We start from the raw sequence: 18,465 nt of genomic DNA on the forward strand, positions 1-18,465 counted from the left end.
CTCTTTCTGCTAATATCATGTCTAAGGCTATTCTATTTTTCCAAGCCATCTGGCTAGTAGCCCTTAATTGCTCAGTTATTCCTTTAACAGCATCTCTAGTGTAGTTAATAAACCACTGTGATAGTCATAAATGCAATTCATCCAATCTACATTTTTATTAATTGTCACCCACCAAAATGTTGACTCACATCCTGTAGCGATTTCATTTCAGGCTATAAATTTATCTGATACTCCTCGTGGGCTTCCAATTGCATCTAAATGTGAGAGTTGAAAGACCTGTGAGGGGCTTTCCTTGTTTTAGGATGTAGTTTTCCTCTCTGTGGTTGATGAAATGCTAGGGTGAAAGGGACAGCCAGTTGGACTAGGTACAAGTGTCGCTCCAGTTACTTGGGAGAGTACCCAGTAAAGGTCAACTGCAATACCACCATACGTTTGCTCGGGGATGAACAAGGGCTGCCTGATTGGTAAGCTCTTGAAAAAGTTTTAAGTTCACTGCATCCTTTCAGGTCTCCAAGTAATGCTAAGTTTTCCCCTTGTCATGAGCAACACAGAGTGAACTTAGTGTCAGGAGCTGGGAGCTGGATGGCCCTCAGGGGCTGGCCCGCAGGGTGTCGAACTTCGGGATATAGCAGAGAGAGAGTTTTGCTTGCCTTGTTACCCCAGGCTGTGGGATCTTGGAAAAGAGCTACCATACAGCCCATGCCTACTTGCTACCTCTTAGCTATGAGAAAAATCAGAATGATCTTATCCTGTAAAGTGGACCAGTGTGATATTCAAAAGAATGTAAAAATGATAAACATGGTCAAAATCATTGAGGACTATATTACAAAAGAGACTAGGACCACTAACACCATCAAGTAAAGGTAAATTGTATTTGATTCTCTATCCTAAAGGGATCACTAATTTAATAATAGCATACCAAATGCCAGTAGCTGGGTTAATGTGCTTCAGTAACGATAATACATTTGCTAATGAAAGTCAATTCTGAATGAGTATCCAATGTTTCTGTATCTCATGTGATAACAGGAACTGGCTTTCTTTGTTCTAGACTGTGTTTTCAATTTCATATTTTCAAGTTTATGTGTATAGCAAATAGCCTTGGAAGACCGATAGAGTTTGGAGCTGTCTCCCCACCAAATCGCATGTCTAATTGTAGTTGGAGGTGGGACCTGGTAGGAGGTAACTGGATCATGAGGGCAGAGTTCTCATGAATGGATTAGCACCATCTCCTTAACGCTGTTCTGGTAACAGTTTGTGAATCAATGATTGTGATATCTGGTAGTTTAAAAGCATGTAGCACCTCCTCTCACTCTCTCTCCCTCCTGCTCTAGCTGTGTGAAATGCCTCACTCCCCTTTGCCTTCCTCCATGATTGTTAAGTTCCCTGAGGCCTCTCCAGAATCTGATGCCGCCATGCTTCCTGTACAACCTACAGAACCAAGAGCCAATTAAACATCTTTTCTTTCTAAATGCCTTTCCTTCTACCCACACCTCATTCTACTTAACCACAGGTGAAGTTTTTAATAATTGTGATTCATTACAGGCCAGGGATTTTGCCACTTCACTTGACAACAGAAACGAAGCGAGTCCCCGTGACTTCCAGAACGTGGCTGATCTAACCCCAAAACGTCATCCTGAGGATTGGCTTTTGAGGCCCACTCCTCTCCTCCTTATCAATTATAGTTGCCTGGGGCTATAAGAAAACAGAATAGATGGCAAAACCTACAAAGTGCTAACGCTTTATGGAGAACTGTGAGGGCAGCAGGAGAGAAAAGGATAATGATGCACAAAAGTGAAAATGAATACAGGGTGATATTTTCTTTTCAGGCCACATTTTTATGGGAACTTCCAAGTCATAAGTGTACATTTAATCTTTAATTACCAAACAGGTTTTTAAAATGGTTGTAACATTTAACTCACAGTAATGTTGTGTGAGTTCCGGTTCCTTCCGTTTTGGAAAAGACAATTATTTTCCCATTGAATTACCTTGGCATCTTTATTGATAAAGCAATTAAATGTATATTTGTTAGTTTCTTTCTAGATTCTCTATTTATTCCATTGAATTATTTATTTAGGTCAATACTATAGCCTTGATTACTGCAGTTTTATAACAAGACGTGAAAACAGGTAGTTTAAGTCCACAAATTTTGTTATTTTTCAAAATTGTTTTGATCGTTCTAGTATCTGCATTTCTATATTAGATTTCAAATCAGTTTGCCAATTTCTACAAAAGCATTGAAATTTTTAATGGAATTGCATTTATTAGATTTATAGATCAATTTTGAGATAATTTTTTCTTTTTAAAATATTTGTTCTTGCAATCCATGATCACAGAGTGATTTCCTGCTTTGGATTGTTTTTCATTTCCATGAGCAATATTTTGTAACATTCAGACTAGAAATCTTGTCTATCTTTATTAAACTTTTTGTCAAGAATTTTTTGTATTTTGATGCTAAGGCAAATGGATTTTTGAAATTTTATTTTCTAATTGTTTGGTGCCAATATGTAAAATTATAAATAACTTAAATGTATTATTTTTGGTCATTGCTTTGCAGACTCTTAGAGTTTTTATTTAGACAATTATATCCTATATAAAGTTTTGCTTCTTTTCTGATCTGTGTGCATTTTATTTTCTTTCCTTCTTACTGCACAGCTAAATATCACATAGTAAAATGTTGAATAAAAATTGAGATCCTTTCCTTGTTCTCACCCTCAGAAGGAAACCATGCAATATTCCACCAGTAAGCATGATGCTAATTTATGTTTTCCTTTATGGTATTGAGGAAACATCCTTCTTCAATTCCTAGTCGGTTGAGAGTTTGTTTTTTAAACAGTAAATTGATATTGCATTTTTCTCAAAGGTGTTTTTTATATTTATTGAGATGTTCACTATGTTGAATTACATTGATTTTTTTTTTTTTTTTTTTTGAGACTGAGTCTCGCTCTGTCACCCAAGCTGGAGTGCAGTGGAGCAATCTCAGCTCACTGCAACCTCCCTTTCCAGGGTTCAAGTGATTCTCCTGCCTCAGCCTCCCAAGTAGCTGGAACTACAGTGTACACCACTGTGCCTGGCTAATTTTTGTATTTTTAGTAGAGACAGGGTTTCACCACATTGCCCAGGATGGTCTCGATCTGTTGACCTCGTGATCCACCTGCCTTGGCCTCTTAAAGTGCTGGGATTATAGGTGTGAGCCACCCTGCCCAGCCACATTGACTGATCTTTGAATATTAAGCTGACTTTGTATTCTTTGCAGTGATCCCACTTGGTATTTATCTAGTGTTTCTGTTATACACTTCTAGATTTTATTTGCTAATATTTTGCTGAGGGTTTTTGAATCTATCTGTGTAAGATACATTAATCTATGTTGCCATTTTCATACAATATCTTTGTCAGGTTTTGTATTTGGCACTATGCTGAGCACATAAAATGAATTAGATCATACTTCGTCCTCCTAACTTTTGAGTCTTTCAACCTGTTGTTGGCATAGGAAGTGAAGGGCTGTCTTGGGGACTGAGCCCTAAGCTGTGGGATCTGACACCACTTCCAGCTAGATACTGTCAGAATTAGATTGGCATACACCCAGCTGGTGTCTGCTACAGAACTGATACTTGCATCATGTATAAGGAAATCCCTTCGTACATTTGGTGGTGGATGACCTCTGTGTTAATAATTGTTATTGTGGTGTGAGAGCAGAGGAAAAAGAGTTTGTGTTTTTCCACTGCTAGAATCATGCTACCTATTGCCTATTGCTTCAGAATGCTTGTCTCATATATTTTCTCTACTTTTTTCATCATTTCTGGAGAAGAACATGTTTAGAACTCTTTATTCCTTCTTGGGCAAAAGCTCAACTTTAAATATGTCTTTAAATCTTGAATTATTAGTTATGTAATATTTCCAATAAAAAATTAAAAAGTCACCAATGAACCACACTCAGATTGGAGGTAAACAAGCTGCCATACTTGTCTTTACGTACATAATTGAAATATACTCTTTTGGTTATCTATTTCTGCATAATAGAGCATTCTATAGCTTATTACCTTTATACAATAGCATGTGTTTATTTATTCAAATTTCTGCAAATGGGGTAAGGTCAGAGAGTTCATCTTACCTCTGTCCCATGTGACTTCTCTTGAGATAGCTCAAGTGGGTTTTGTAGATCGGTTTTCAAAGTGGTTGGCAATAAGCTCCATTGGGAGCTCCATTTAGTATGTTGGCTGGGGTCTTTGTTTTCTTCCACATATCCTTCCATATAGCCAGTTTCTTACAGCATATTAGGACAGTCTGCTTTTCTTTTTTTTTTTTTTTTTTTCAGACAGAGTCTCGCTCTGTCACCCAGGCTGCAGTGCAGAGGCATGATCTTGGCTCACTGCAACCTCTGCCTCCCGGGTTTATGTGATTCTCCTGCTTCAGTCTCCCCAGTAGCTGGGACTGCAGGCATGCACCACTATGCCCAGCTAATTTTTTGTATTTTTAGTAGAAATGGGGTTTCTTTATGTTCACCAGACTGGTCTCAAACTCCTGACCTCAGGCAATCTGCCCACCTCAGGCTCCCAAAGTGCTGGGATTGCAGCCATGAACCACCGTACTGTGTCAGCTTTTTTTTTTAAACAAGACAACTGACTTCCTTAAGAGCATGAACACAGAAGTTACCTGGCCTTCTTATGTCTGCTGCATTTTATTGATTAATTAGTAACAGGTCCAGCCTGGGTTCAACAGGTGAGGAAATCAATTCCACGTTGTGATGGAGGGTTATAAGGTCACATTGCAGGAGGGTGTGTGTAATGAGAAGCAATATTGTGGTCATTTTTAAAGCACTAATTTATGACACACATCTTCCTACCTTCTGTTTTCCTTTGCTCCATTCTCAGAGGTAGATACTGTAATCGATGTCCCTATTTCCCACTCATATTTGTATAGTTTTACCAGACTTCTCTGTAGCAGTGAATGCTTTTCATACTTTAAGCATTTTCCACATAGGGCAAAACAAAATCTTAGGGATATCTCACTAATCTGAGATCACAAGGAAAGTAGCCTGTAGAAAAGGAATTTCCTAAACTACAGGCCTCCTGCAGAAAAATTGACTGAATGGTTCATCCTTTAAATTGGGTTCCAATCTTCCAGCTTGAAAATCTTCATTTATTTATTTATTTTGAGACGGAGTCTTGCTCTGTCACCAGGCTGGAGTGCAGTGGTACAATCCCAGCTCACTGCAACCTCTGCCTCCTGGGTTCAAGCGATTCTTCCGCCTCAGCCTTCCGAGTAGCTGGGACCATGGGCACATGCCACCACGCCCGGCTATTTTTTTTGTATTTTTAGTAGAGACGGGGTTTCACCTTGTTGATCAGCATGATCTCGATCTCTTGACCTCGTGATCAGCCTGCCTCAGCCTCCCAAATTGCTGGGATTACAGGTGTGGCCACCACGCTCGGCCGTATTTATTTTTATTTTTTGCTTTGAGAGGGGATCTCACTCTGTCACACAGGCTGGAATACAGTGGCACAATCAAACCTCACTGTAACCTCCGCCTCTCCAGGCTCAAGTGATCCTCCCACCTCTGCCTCCCAAGTAGCTGGAACCACAGGTACGCACCAACATGTCTAGCTAATTTTTTATATTTTTGGTAGAGATGGGAACTCATAATGTTGCCCAGGCTGGTCTGGAACTCCTGAGTTCAGGCAATCCACCTACCTTGGCCTCCCAGAGTGCTGGGATTACAGGTGTGAGCCACTGTGCCTGGCTGAAGATCTTTTAATTAAGATTTTCCTTCACACAGTTGTTTCTTGCTTTGGGTTTTTTTTTTTTTGTAACCTTTGGTTGAAAAAATACATAATTGTAAATCATATGATCTTAATATTTGTAAAGAAATTTATATATGTTACTCACAGCTTTATTTGTATTCATTTAAGAATTAAAAATATGCTTTACAAAAAAATTTTAACTTATATAGTCTGTATGTAATTTTTGATGCACATATAAATTTGTAGAAATTACCATAAAACTCCACCATAAAAGATGTTTGGGGGAAAAAAATGGCCGGGCGTGGTGGCAGGTGCCTGTAATCCCAGCTACTCAGGTGGCTGAGGCAAGCGAATCACTTGAACCTGGGAGGAGGAGGTTGCCGTGAGCCAAATCTGCACCACTGCACACCAGCCCAGGTGACAGTACATGACTCTGTCTCAAAAAACAAAGGCTATTTTTTTTAAAATTTACTTTTTGGAAAAGTATTATTTGATCAGCATATTCCAGATACGCTTCAATTATTCTTTGCAAAATGCTTTATCCAGCAATTTACCCAATACATATTTCATGAGCAGCTATTACATGCCAACACTATTCTATGTACTGACAATTACGGTATTAACCCACATAGACAAAGTTTCAGTCTTTGTGGTAGATTGGAAAGATATAATAAATAAATATATAAATATATAATATTGACAAGAATAACTGACCTGGAGAGAAAAACAGAGTAGGCAAGATATGGAATGACAGATTGGGTTGCTATTTTAGGTAACATCAGGGAAGGTCACTAGGAGAAGGTGACATTTGAGCTGACACTGGATTAAAATTAGAGGAGTAAATCATGCAGTTATTGGCATAGGGGACCTTTCTAGGAAGAGGGACCAGTTAAGTGAAAGGCCCTGAAGTAAGATTTTGCATGGCTTATTCAAAGAACATCAAGTTGGTCACTTTGAGAGTAGGGCAGTGAGAAGGGAATGGGAGGATGCACAGGAGGTGGCTTTAGCAGATGATGCTAACCACTTTAGATTGTATTCTGAGAAGGTAAGATACCACTCAAGGTTCATATACAAAGCAATGACATGCTCTGGCATGCTTTAAGATATAAGTCACTCTGGCTCCTGTGTCAGTCAATTCCAGGGGAACAAGAGCAGAAATAAGAAACTGCAAAGGAGGCTACGGGCAAAATCCAAGTAGAGATGATGAGGGTTTAGACCACAGTGATAGCAGTCAGGAAATGAGATGTGAAATTTTTATTGTATTTTAAAGCTTGAGTTGACTGAATCTGCTGAAGGAAAATGTAGGGTGTGAAAGAAAGAGAGTGAAGAATAGAGGACTCTAGAATTTTTGATGTGACAACGGGATGAGTACAGAGATGAAGTATACAAAGGAGCAACAGGTATTGAAGAAATCACGAGATCAGTTTTGGGTATTCATGAATAAGTGCTAATTAAACATTCCTATTAGTAAGAAAAAATAGTCGGTTGGTGCTATGGTTTGTGTCTCGCCAAAATTCAGGTATTATCAATTGATAGTATTAAGAGGTGGTGGCTGTAAGAGGTGATTAGGTCATAAGGGCCTCTTCCTGGTTAATGGGATTAAGACTCATACAATAAACTTCATGCAACATTGTTCCTCAATAAATTCTCCAGAGTAAGAATAGTTAGGAAGTAGAAGTTTGAGAACAGGAGTACTGTCTGAATCTGAAACACTGTAACATTTAAATGTTTGGGAAATGGTGGTAGAAACACTAAAGAGTGTGATAAGAAATGATACAGGGCCAGGCATGGTGGCTCAGGCCTGTAATCCCAACACTTTTGGAGGCTGAGGCAGGCCGATCAAGGAGGTCAAGAGGTAGAGATCATTCTGGCCAATATGGTGAAACCCAGTCTCTACTAAAAATACAAAGATTAGCTCGGCGTGATGGCCCGAGCCTGTAGTCCCAGCTATTCAGGAGGCTGAGGCAGGAGAATTGCTTAAACCTGGGAGGTAGAGGTTGCAGTGAGCCAAGATTGTGCCACTGCCCTCCAGCCTGGTGACAAATTGAGACTCCATCTCAAAAAAAAAAAAAAAATTGCGTGTGTGTTGGGGGGTTAGTTTTCACATACAGTACAGGGACTGTCAGTTATCTAGCTAGGAATTCAAACCACAGGTATTGTAACCCACATTATTATCAGAAGGCTATACTCTAAAGGACATTATAATAAGACCTTTAGCTATTTTAAAAATCTTAGATTAATAATAGGAACTCTAAAGCATCATTGAATGAATGCAAGAAATTTTCCACTAGGAAAATTAAGGGTACTCAAAATAGGTGGAGGTATATTAACTGCCTAAAATATTTTAAAGAAATCCCACACTCTTATTTGGACAAGGTATAACAGCCAAAGGAGCTTTTCAGCCTTTACTTTTTGCAATGGTTCCAAAGGCATGAGTCCAAAATAATGTCTGTGTTTGCACAAATCTTTTATAGACTGTGTAGTCAGACTCCATAAAAGATAGGAAATTGGGACTTCATTATGTTTTCAAAACAGTCTTTATGACTTCTTTGTATCTACCTGCTAATAAATGTGTGTGTGTGTATACATATAAATATGTGCATATATGTGGTATACAAAAATATATAAGTGACTGTGTATTTGTACATACATTCATTATGTATGTATAATAAATGAACATTCATATATAATGTATGAATTTAGTTTCAGACTTACTTTCTTTGTAACCTGGTAGAAACATTTTAGGTAGAGTTGCCAGCCCATAACTATCTCCAATAATTGGCAGATAACACTATCCAATAGAAACTCAGTGTTGAGCATTCATTGACTTAGGCCAGTTTTCCACAGTGTGGTCAGTGATGTAGCATTGTCTTGGGAGATAAGAAAAATACAAAATGTCACAAAAATAACAAACCGAAACCAAAACAATGTTTCAAACATGAAAGTAGAGTCATCTTGGTCAAATGTGGCAATTTGCTAATAAGAGGAGGATGAGATTGATCTCTGGGTTAGCAACATGGAAGTCACCGCTAATGTTAATAAAACGTTTGTTTTTGGAGTGACATAGATAAAAGTATGATTAGAATAGACTCAAGAAAGAATACGAGAGTAGGAAATGCAGACCATAAGAACAGACAAATATTCCAATGAGGGTTGCTGTAAATAGGAGCAGAAAAATATGATAATAGCTGAAGGGGACTGGAGCTGTGGCAAATGTCTGTAAAGCTAGAGGAATTATAGCAAATTTGAGAGGATAAAATAATGGTGCAGTAGAGAGAGAAGATAATTTTGGGAGCAATATCTTTGAGAAAATGAGGAAACAGGGTCTCATCAGGGCTGATATTCAGCAGGCACGCACAACCAAAGCAATAATGATTAAGATGCTAATATACTTTCAGGACAGTTTATAAATGATTGCCCCTTGAGTGCTCCCACCCCCTCCCCTTTTCCCTTGGAAGTTGCTGGACCTGCCCACCATCCAGAAACTAAAGGATAACAACTTGGGGTTGCCTTTGTGGAATTTGATAGTTTTCAAACTGGAGTTTTTATTTCTCATGACCAATGCTTCCCTACTCCAATCCATGTATTTTATTGTTACCAAATTCTCCATATAAAAGTAGAAAATGTATCACGTAATTCTCCATTTAAAAAAAAATCAATTAACAGCTTCATATTGTCTTACAAATCAAATCTTTATTTCTCACGATGGTGTTCAAGTTGATTTGATGCTGAATTACTTGTTTGGGATCTGCCCCAAATTAGGGGTCTGTATCCTTTCTGAGAAGTCTTATGCTTTCTTTTTTATTGCAAAATGGACATTTCAGGACAACAAAATGTAGACTTGTTATAGAAATTCACCCTATGTTCATTCTCCATACAATAAATACTCAAAAGATCCTGGCTATTCCCCATGTTACTTTCAGTCCTTTGCTAGAAGTTGCCTGCCCTGTAATGCTGAGTTTTAATTGTTTGCTCAGGTTGTGGACCTATACAGAACACGTGTGGAGTTGGCGAAGGAAAGCACAACTCTGCGATGGATTTCCAGGCCATCTGCTCTAGCACCTGAAAGGGGCTCCTGGTTCTTTTCCATTACATTGTCTATTAAAAGCAGCTGATTCCCTAAACAATCGCTGTAACTATTACATATGTTTTCATTTTTACTCTAGTCCAGAAATGTGGATATTTTTAAGGAAAAGAAAGCAGTAACCTTTTGGCATATTTTACTGTAAGGTTCTATGTAGGAAACAGAAGGTGCACTAAAAATGGTTTAATTGAAAAGAATGTAATGAAGAGACTATTTACAGAGATACTAACTGGGTTAAGAGAACGAGGGAGGCTGGGCACAGTGGCTCATGCCTGTAATCCCAGCACTTTGGGAGGCCGAGATTGGTGGATCACTTGAGGCCAGGAGTTCGAGACCAGCCTGGCCAACATGGCAAAGCCATGTATCTACTAAAAATACAAAAAATTAGTTGGGCGTGGTGGTGTATGCCTGTAATCCCAGCTACTGGGAAGGCTAAGGCACAAAAATTGCTTGAACCTGGGAGGCAGAAGTTGCAATGAGCTAAGATCCTGTTGCTGCACTCTTGCCTGGGGAACAGAGTAAGGCTCTGTCCAAAAAAAAAAAAAAAAAAAAAAAAAAGGAACCAGGGGACAGCATTATAACTCTAGGCTGAAGGGGAACTGGAAAGAAATCATCTTATTAGAGACCCATGACAGCTGAAGTCATAGAAAAGAGGCTCTAGACAGGTCTTGCAGTCATAGAGGGACAGGATTGTGGCCAAAAATGTGGCTTGAAAAAAAGAACAGTCTGATATTTCTCTTCTCCTTTCTTTTGATTTTCTGCCAGCATTTCTCATTGGTCAGTCCCAACAGGAAGCCACAGGTCAAGGGGGCCTAGTGATTGATCTATAGGTGTCAGCATCCAAGGGCATGGCTTTGTAGATAAGTAAAAACAACAGATTTGGGGAGGGAAACAGAAAATACTGCTGTTATAAATATTATCTATGACCACAGGAAGTTAAAAAATTTACTAGATTGCAGGACAATTACAAGTAAAAATCTCCACAAACCTACCTTTTTAATACCACTTCCGCCTTATTCCCATATTTAACTTACTGAGGGTTATCTCTGCCTAGCCCTGGGGTGGGTAAACTTTTTCTGTAAAGCATATTTTAGTCTTTGAGGCTTAAGAGGCAAGGTTGAAAATATGATGTCCTATTTATATAATGATTTGAAATGTAATTCTTTGAACACATGAAAAGCAGTCATTCAAATTAATTGCGCTGCATTGGCCTGTGGGCTATACTTTGCTACCCTCTGGCCTTGAAAGTCTTCTAAATTTTTGCTAGCCTAAAATCCACCTACTTTTCAATGTGAAGTTCAAATAAAACCTTCCTGGCCAGGCGCGGTGGCTCATACCTGTAATCCCAATGCTTTGGGAGGCCGAGGCAGGCGGATCATGAGGTCGAGATCGAGACTATCCTGGCTAACATGGTGAAACCCCGTCTCTACTAAAAATACAAAAATTAGCTGGGTGTGGTGGCGCATGCCTGTAGTCCCAGCTCCTGGGGAGGCTGAGGCAGGAGAATCGCTTGAACCAGGGAAGCAGAGGTTGCAGCGAGGCGAGATCCAGCCAGAGCAAGACTCTGTTTCAAAGAAAAAAAAACAAAAAAAAACCCAAAAAACAAAAAAACACAAATCCCCCCTATATGGCCTCTCATACTGGGACTCTGAGCTGTGAGTCAAAGTTGTCACAGAAAAATAGTTGACAGAAAAATCAACTATTACTAGCTTAAGCAAAACAGGATAAGCTGAGAGTTTGCTGGTTGTAGATCCCAGAATGCAGGAGCTGCAGAAATGCCAGCTGCTCTGGGGATATCCTGCTTTGCTACTGTGGTAACATCAGAACATGACCTCTTCATCTCCCTTTCTCTTCTCTTTGCTTGTCTTCAGTTTGGCTTCATCATCTACTAGAGGCAGATCTTTTCTTTTCCACAGGAAATAGAATGTGTATCTCCTTATGTACTAAGCCAAGGAAAGTATTTTGTTTAACGTGTTTGGGTCACCCAGCCACCCTTTGATGAACCCGTGTCGGTGATGGAAAGGGGTAGAGTGATGTGGTAGTATTGAGGTTCAGACAGGGCACACGTTGGGAGAGAGGCTCACCTTTGAAGAGCGGGAAAAAGAGGCAATTTCCCAAAAGGAGGGTGCATTCTGTTGCCAGGAGATGAAACAGGAGAGGTTGTCTGTTTTAGAGAGATAGAAATGTCACAGTTATAGTCCAATGTGTGCAGCGCTGTAACAGAGATAAGTCTGACGCCTCTTTATCACCCCCAGTACCTAACATCACGCTTGCTAGACACATGCATGCGATTTTGATGAATGAATGACTCAGTTCTCCCAGCTGATTGTGAACACACCCTCTACTCCCAACTGGCCCGGAATTTTATAAGCTGCTCTTTGTAGGTTGTATTCGGGGTTGTTTATGGCCATCTATGATCTCTCCTCTAATTTCTGGTGCAAAAAAGAGTGTCTGAGACAGAGGCGGGCGTGCAGTCCACACCCTGTGTACATCTCCATCCCAGAACCAGACCACCTCATGCTGACGACACCAATCACTGGAACGGTTCTGTTTCGGGTGACCCGCGTGGCCTCTTGGTTGAGGCCTCTAGGATACAAAGCCCCCGCCTGCAGACCCGACCCTCCCTCGGGAGGGAGGCAGGGCCCGGGGGCGGGAGCGCAGCGGGGCCCCAGCCTCAGGCGCGTCACTGAGCACAAAGGAGGCAGCAGGGAGGCGGCGGCGGGCGTCGGTCCTCGCTCCCAGCCGCTCGCGGTTGCGGTTGCAGACCTGCAGCGCCCCCGCCCCCGCCCGCCGGCCTTTCTGTCCCCTCTCTCCCTCCGTACTGGACGGCCGCGGTGCACTTCCGGGCTCCGGATCGCCGGTGTCGATTGGGGCTGGGGGCGCGGAGCAGGTGGCAGCGGGGCCGCCACCCGGCGCGTCGGGGCCCGCCTCCCGCTGCTTGGGTCACCAGCCCCCGCCCGCCCCGCGCGCCCCGCGCGCCCCGCTCAGTTCCCCGGCCTGCGAGCGCTTCCCGCCGGACTTTGCGCCGCGTCGGGCGCTACTGCTGCGCTCGGGGCCCCGCTCGGCGCCGGCGTGAAAGGGGCAACCGGGACCCCGGCCCAATATGGCTGAAGTCAGCATCGACCAGTCGAAGCTGCCTGGAGTCAAGGAAGGTAAGGGCGGCGGAGGGAGGGAGGGAGCGCGGGCGCGCGGGACCCTCCCCTCTCCCCGCCGGAGGTTCTCTCGGGGCAGGGGCGTTGCCTCGTCGGCTCCCGCGGCCCTAGCGCGGCGCCAGCCTTGCGTGGGCCTGGCCTGGAAGGGAGGGGAGCTGAATTCAGGTTCCAGCGTGGGACCTTGGGCAAGTCACGGGCTTTTCGAGCCTGTTTTTTCTCCGGTAGGGGGGTTGGGGGAGACCAACATCCGCCCCGTCCACCCCCCAGCAAGTGGTTGTGCCCATGCTCTCGTGCAGGGCACGGCCCCCAGTGAGCGCTGAAGAGCCGGGTCAGGCTGACTTCACTGTGCTTGGAAACCCAGGCCCAGCCTGGCTGGCTGGGGGGCTGGGAAGTGGGGACGGGTTGACGTTTAGCTCCGTGTGGAGCCTTTGTTTTGAAACCTGACTCTGCCTCCTTCTCTCCCAACTTTTCCTAGGCCAGCGGCTGGCTGGCTGGCTGACTTTCCCACCTTCCTCAAAGTTGAAAAGTTTAGTCTTGGCTGTGCTCTGCGCGGGCGGGAAGGCACTAAAGCATTTTCTTAAAAAAAAAAAAAGTGAGCGAGGGAGCAGGGGACTGATGACCTTGTCATTGCTCTTTATACCAATGTCCAGGAAAATAGAGATTGATTAGTACTGACCTGGCTTTAGCTGACATCAAGTAGCCTTTTGACTTCCCTTCTCTGTTCTTCACGAGGTGCCTCAGGACCTAGCGTTTTGTTTTGTTTTTTGTTTGTTTGTGTGTTTCTGAGAGCTTAGGTGCTGGATCGCCTTATGCCTTGAGTTACCTTTGTTTATTCTTAGGTCCTAGGAAGCATAGAAGTTCCAGAATGCTACTTCAGGCCCATAAGTTCCAAGGGCTTGCAAAGTCGGCTTTAGTTGTGGATGTCATTTGTTTCAACTAAATACTGTAGCCTGAGGTGTCTTGGAGATGTGGAATTGAAAATAATTTTTGCTTTTTTGGAACCGCCTTTTTTTTTAAAATTTTGGCCAACTTAATTGACTCAGTTGTTTTGTGGGTGCTCAGGCCAGCCCAGAAATCTCAAGAAAATTAGGGACTGTTTGGTTGCTTTCCCCGAGTTTCAAGCACTAGGAGATTAGTGACTAGTGAGCGCTGATTTCATGTACAATTTCTAATAGGCCTAGTTCTGTCTTACTGTTCTAGAAGGCTGTTAAAGCTTAGGCATGAGATCTCAGGGTTAGTATTTTTCTGCCTTTCTGTTCCTGGTATGGCTTTGATGAACACTTAGGGCTTTCACCTGTAGATAAGTTTTCACTGCTGTCAAGACTGAAGAGCCTGAATGATAGGAAAAGTAGATCAGTACTTTGAAAGTTCTCGTCTTAGAGATTGTCTGGTTATCCTTTACTTTTGGATATGAGCGGCTTTTGTGTGCGTATGTGTTGGTCTGTCTTTAGAGAAAGGGTGATCCTTGCGCATTGTGTAGTGGCACTTTGGGGGTGCACGGTGAGTAAAATGAGAATTGGAGTTAACACAAAACCTGGCATGTATAGTATTGATCATATAGTGCTGTGATTTTATCCGGTCTCCTATTCATGCGAATGACCTGGAAAAAATATAAATATATATTTATATTACCCTTAGGTCTTCTGATTTCTTACCAAAACATGAATGACTTGTTCTAACATATTATTTCTCAAGTAGTTCCACGAACACCTTCCATCTAAAAATGGAAAATTTTTCCATTTACACACTCTAGAGTTTAATACATTTAAATTAGCTTTCATTTTGCATAATATGGTGTCTGGCGATGTCTTTTATGTAATCAGGTAAATTGGTAAGGAAATTCGGTGTGGCTCTTTCGTTAAGTTAGAATTAAATATTAACTTTAAAGGTGGTCAGGAATTGATGAGACGATCGTTGTTTGTAAACAGCTGACTTTTCTGGTTCCAAGATTATCAAAGGAAATGATGTATTATGCTCGGAATGTCCTATTAATGGTGGTGAAGTTTTTGATCTGGGAAGTATTCAAGTCTAATAAAGTATCTTTACCTAATATAACTCTTAATTATGGTCCAGTTACTCCCTAACAGTGTCTTTATCCTAATTAAAGAGAAAGAAGCTGGTGCCCCGATAGGGTAAAACATGCGCATTGAGACTAGGGTAATACTGAAACTCCAACTTTATGTGAGAAGGGTTAGTAGTAGTAATTAGTTTAATAATCTGATGCAGATTTTTGAATTGCATTAAAAAAAAATCCCTGTATCTGTCTCCTCTACTTCTCTTTTTAATTTAAACCTTTGGTAGATTTATGTACAATTACAATTTATATTCAATTTGATGTCATGGGGTAGATTCCAATAGAGATTAAGAATAATAGCGCACGGGTGGATCACGAGTCACGAGGTCAAGAGATCGAGACCATCCTGGTCAACATGGTGAAACCCCGTCTCTACTAAAAATACAAAAAAACTAGCTGGGCGTGGTGGCGCGTGCCTGTAATCCCAAATACTTAGGAGGCTGAGGCAGGAGAATTGCCTGAGCTCAGGAGGCGGAGGTTGCTGTGAGCCGAGATCGCGCCATTGCACTCCAGCCTGGGTAACAAGAGTGAAACTCCGTCTCAAAAAAAAAAAAAAAAAAAGAATAATAGCGCAGTGAATGTGTGCGCCTTTCCACTGCTATTTCCTTAGGAGGGGATGGGGCACCCTGTGACCTTTTGTCATCAGCGTTTCAGTAGAGGTCATGGGTAGCAGCTGACATTAGGGTTAAGGGGATATTTAAAAATCCTTTTTTCTGGGTTGAAATCTAATGCTTGCTTACTTAGTTTTTAAGGAAGTCAAAAATATTCATCATTTGGACAGACCTTTTGAAAAAACACACATATCTATGGTAATATTTATACTTTGGTAAATCTCTTAAACTGGGAGACAAAGGGAAATGATTGAGTCCAAATGTAGGTGAAAAGAATTAAGTCAACTAAGTGTCAACACATCAATTTTTTCTGGTTAAAAGAAAAGAAAAAGTAGGTAGGAACATCTACCTACTTTTTGTAATGGAAAACACTGTTGCCAATATTTAGGAATAATACTGTTTCTTCTGATACATATGAGTTTCTAGATTTGAAATAATTTCCAACCATTTTAAACTAAAGTAGCTCTATGAAACGCAAAATGCAATTTGTGAATGTTAGGCAAAGGAATAGGCATGTTTCAGTAATCTGAAAGTTTATTTGAGTTCAGATGTGAAAACATATTTTCTAAAATGAACGCTTTAAATCAGTTGACAAACTGACATATTTTGGGGGTCAATTTTACCTTCTTGATTGAATTTTTCTTTTCGGAACCAGCAGTCAAGATGCCTTACTTTCCTTTTGATCTCCAAGTTCCTGTATTGCCGATTAATTTAAATTGTCCACTTACTGTAATTTTGCCATTTACCCCTCTCTAACCAAGGTGTTGATCGAAGCCTTTCTAAACCTTTTGGCGTTTTATCAACTTACTTGCAATTTCTGAAGCATTAGAGCTTTATCACTTTTAGCTGTGACATGCACGCTTTCAACCCCTCCTATTTTCTCCAAGTGTTAATCTTTGTTTTTCTTTCCTTAATAGCAGTTCTTACAATCTCGTTTTTTATGTTCTATTCTTATATCGTTTAGGTGGAAAATTTTGCTGTCTGAAAGTCGGTGAATTCTGTGTATTTGTGTGCAGTATGTGCTTAACATCAGAAATCAGTTTACCTAGGAGTGACTTGCTACTTAACGTAAAGGTAGCTAGCAATTCTGGGAGCAAATCCTTTTTCTTTTGTGAAAGATGCAATTTAATACATTTTTAGAACTGTCTGTAAAAGGAAACATACCTAGAAAGCACTGATTTATTTTCAGTTCAGGACACTCCGGTGGCATAATGTGGTATATTACGTTATGGCATTAATCCAGAACTTCAGGGGGAAGATACAAAATTATATCTGGTACAATCAATTAACCCAGTAGTCCAAGAGATTTAAGGCTTATCACATGCACACTAGGCATCTAAACAGATGGCAGTGTCCATGAGAATGTACCTATTTCTGGCGACAGGGCAAACTTGTTTTCCCTGTTTTTCAAAATTCCGTAATAGTTTTTGTTTTGGTTGTTGCTTTTTAATGAGACCCTGGCTGAATCTTTTTGAGTAAGGTGGTTTTTTTCTTAGTTATCTTGCTTTACCCTCCTCACCTGGATGAATGTCTTTTATATAGTCAGCAACTATTCAATAAATGTTTGCATTTGTGAATAAATGAATGAGTGAATGAATATGTTAATATTCTTTGTTGATTTAGGAATTTTATCTCCGGCATAATAATTTTGTATTCTTTTTCAGAGTGTAAACTCTTAAAAGACAGTTAATACCTTTTAAACTGCATATTGCTTATTTATACCAGCATTAAATTTATAAAAACTTGGAATTTTTTCCCATTTTTTTGTAAGTGTGTCTTGTAAATAGAATTCATCCAACATAGATATGTATTACATAGAAAAGTTAAAATAATTTGTTGCTTTCTCTTCTGGCCTTGGAGATACTCATTAAGAATAGAGTTTTAGTAAAAACATTTTCTAAATGCTGTTTTGTGGTTTTGATTTTTGTTTGAGTAATAAGTTTAATTTTTTTTCTAAGTGCAAAGTAGTACTACTCAATTTTGGAGCAAGAAGGAATCTTAGATATACAGACTTTAAAAAATAATAATTTTTTATCTGCTGTGTGCCACATATTGTGTTGAGGGTATTTCCACAATAAAAAAAAATTCCCATAGTATGTGAACATCATCTTTGCCGCAGTATAGAATGCATGGAGTTGTTGGAAGAACCCTCTGAATTCATTTGTGGACCAAAAATGGCTTTCACAAAAGGGAAGAAAATAGTTTATTGCCATATATAGACATGCAATAGTTTTTTGAATGAACAAGGAAATTTTCAAATTCATGTAAGTGTTACTTGTAAAATACATGTTTTTTTAAACTAACAGGTACTTAAAGGACAACTCACACATGGGAAACCATAGTTAATTGGTGTTTTAAAAAGGGATTTCAGAGTAGAAAGAATTAAAATCTGTTCTAGGCCAACTTCCTTATTTTCCAGATGAAAATCCAAGAGTCAGGGAGAGCAAGTGAGTTGTATCAAACCACTGAGGCTGAGTAGCTAGGAATTGGCACTTTGGGGCCTAGAATTAGAAAAGTTTAGAACTGTGAGTAGTTAGAACTAGAGTTAGAGTTATATACTCTATATATAACTAGAGTAGTTGTAACACAGGTTATTTTTCCTTCCTTTCTTTTTACCTGCCTTCTCCTCTCCTCACCTTTCCTTTTCCCCCTTCCTTCTCCTTCTTGATTTTAAATTGTTCTGTAGATGTGTAAGATTCATTTTTGATGTGTTTCATTTATGTGATATGCCATATGTTTAAGACAGTAGAATGAAAATAATGAATGATAAGACTTTTTCTGAGGATAGTTATTTTAAGGGTAATGT

General features: G+C 40.4%; 1 protein-coding gene across 4 annotated transcripts in view; it reads left to right on the top strand.

Moving 5' to 3' along the window:
• The first annotated feature begins 12,813 nt into the window (after positions 1-12,813).
• CCDC50 (coiled-coil domain containing 50) overlaps positions 12,814-18,465 on the top strand; it is a 441,292-nt gene continuing 435,640 nt past the window's right edge. For all 4 annotated transcript variants that reach the window (XR_012518864.1, XR_012518865.1, XM_010337729.3 and 1 more), the window contains exon 1: positions 12,814-12,974. Coding sequence is in view for 2 of the 4 variants with exons in the window: in XM_010337729.3 (XP_010336031.1) it covers positions 12,926-12,974 (49 nt within the window). In the remaining 2 variants the exon portion in view is untranslated. The remainder of the gene's footprint in view (positions 12,975-18,465) is intronic.

The sequence above is a fragment of the Saimiri boliviensis genome, chromosome 8 (assembly GCF_048565385.1).
Source record: "Saimiri boliviensis isolate mSaiBol1 chromosome 8, mSaiBol1.pri, whole genome shotgun sequence".
NCBI classification, from domain to species: domain Eukaryota; kingdom Metazoa; phylum Chordata; class Mammalia; order Primates; family Cebidae; genus Saimiri; species Saimiri boliviensis.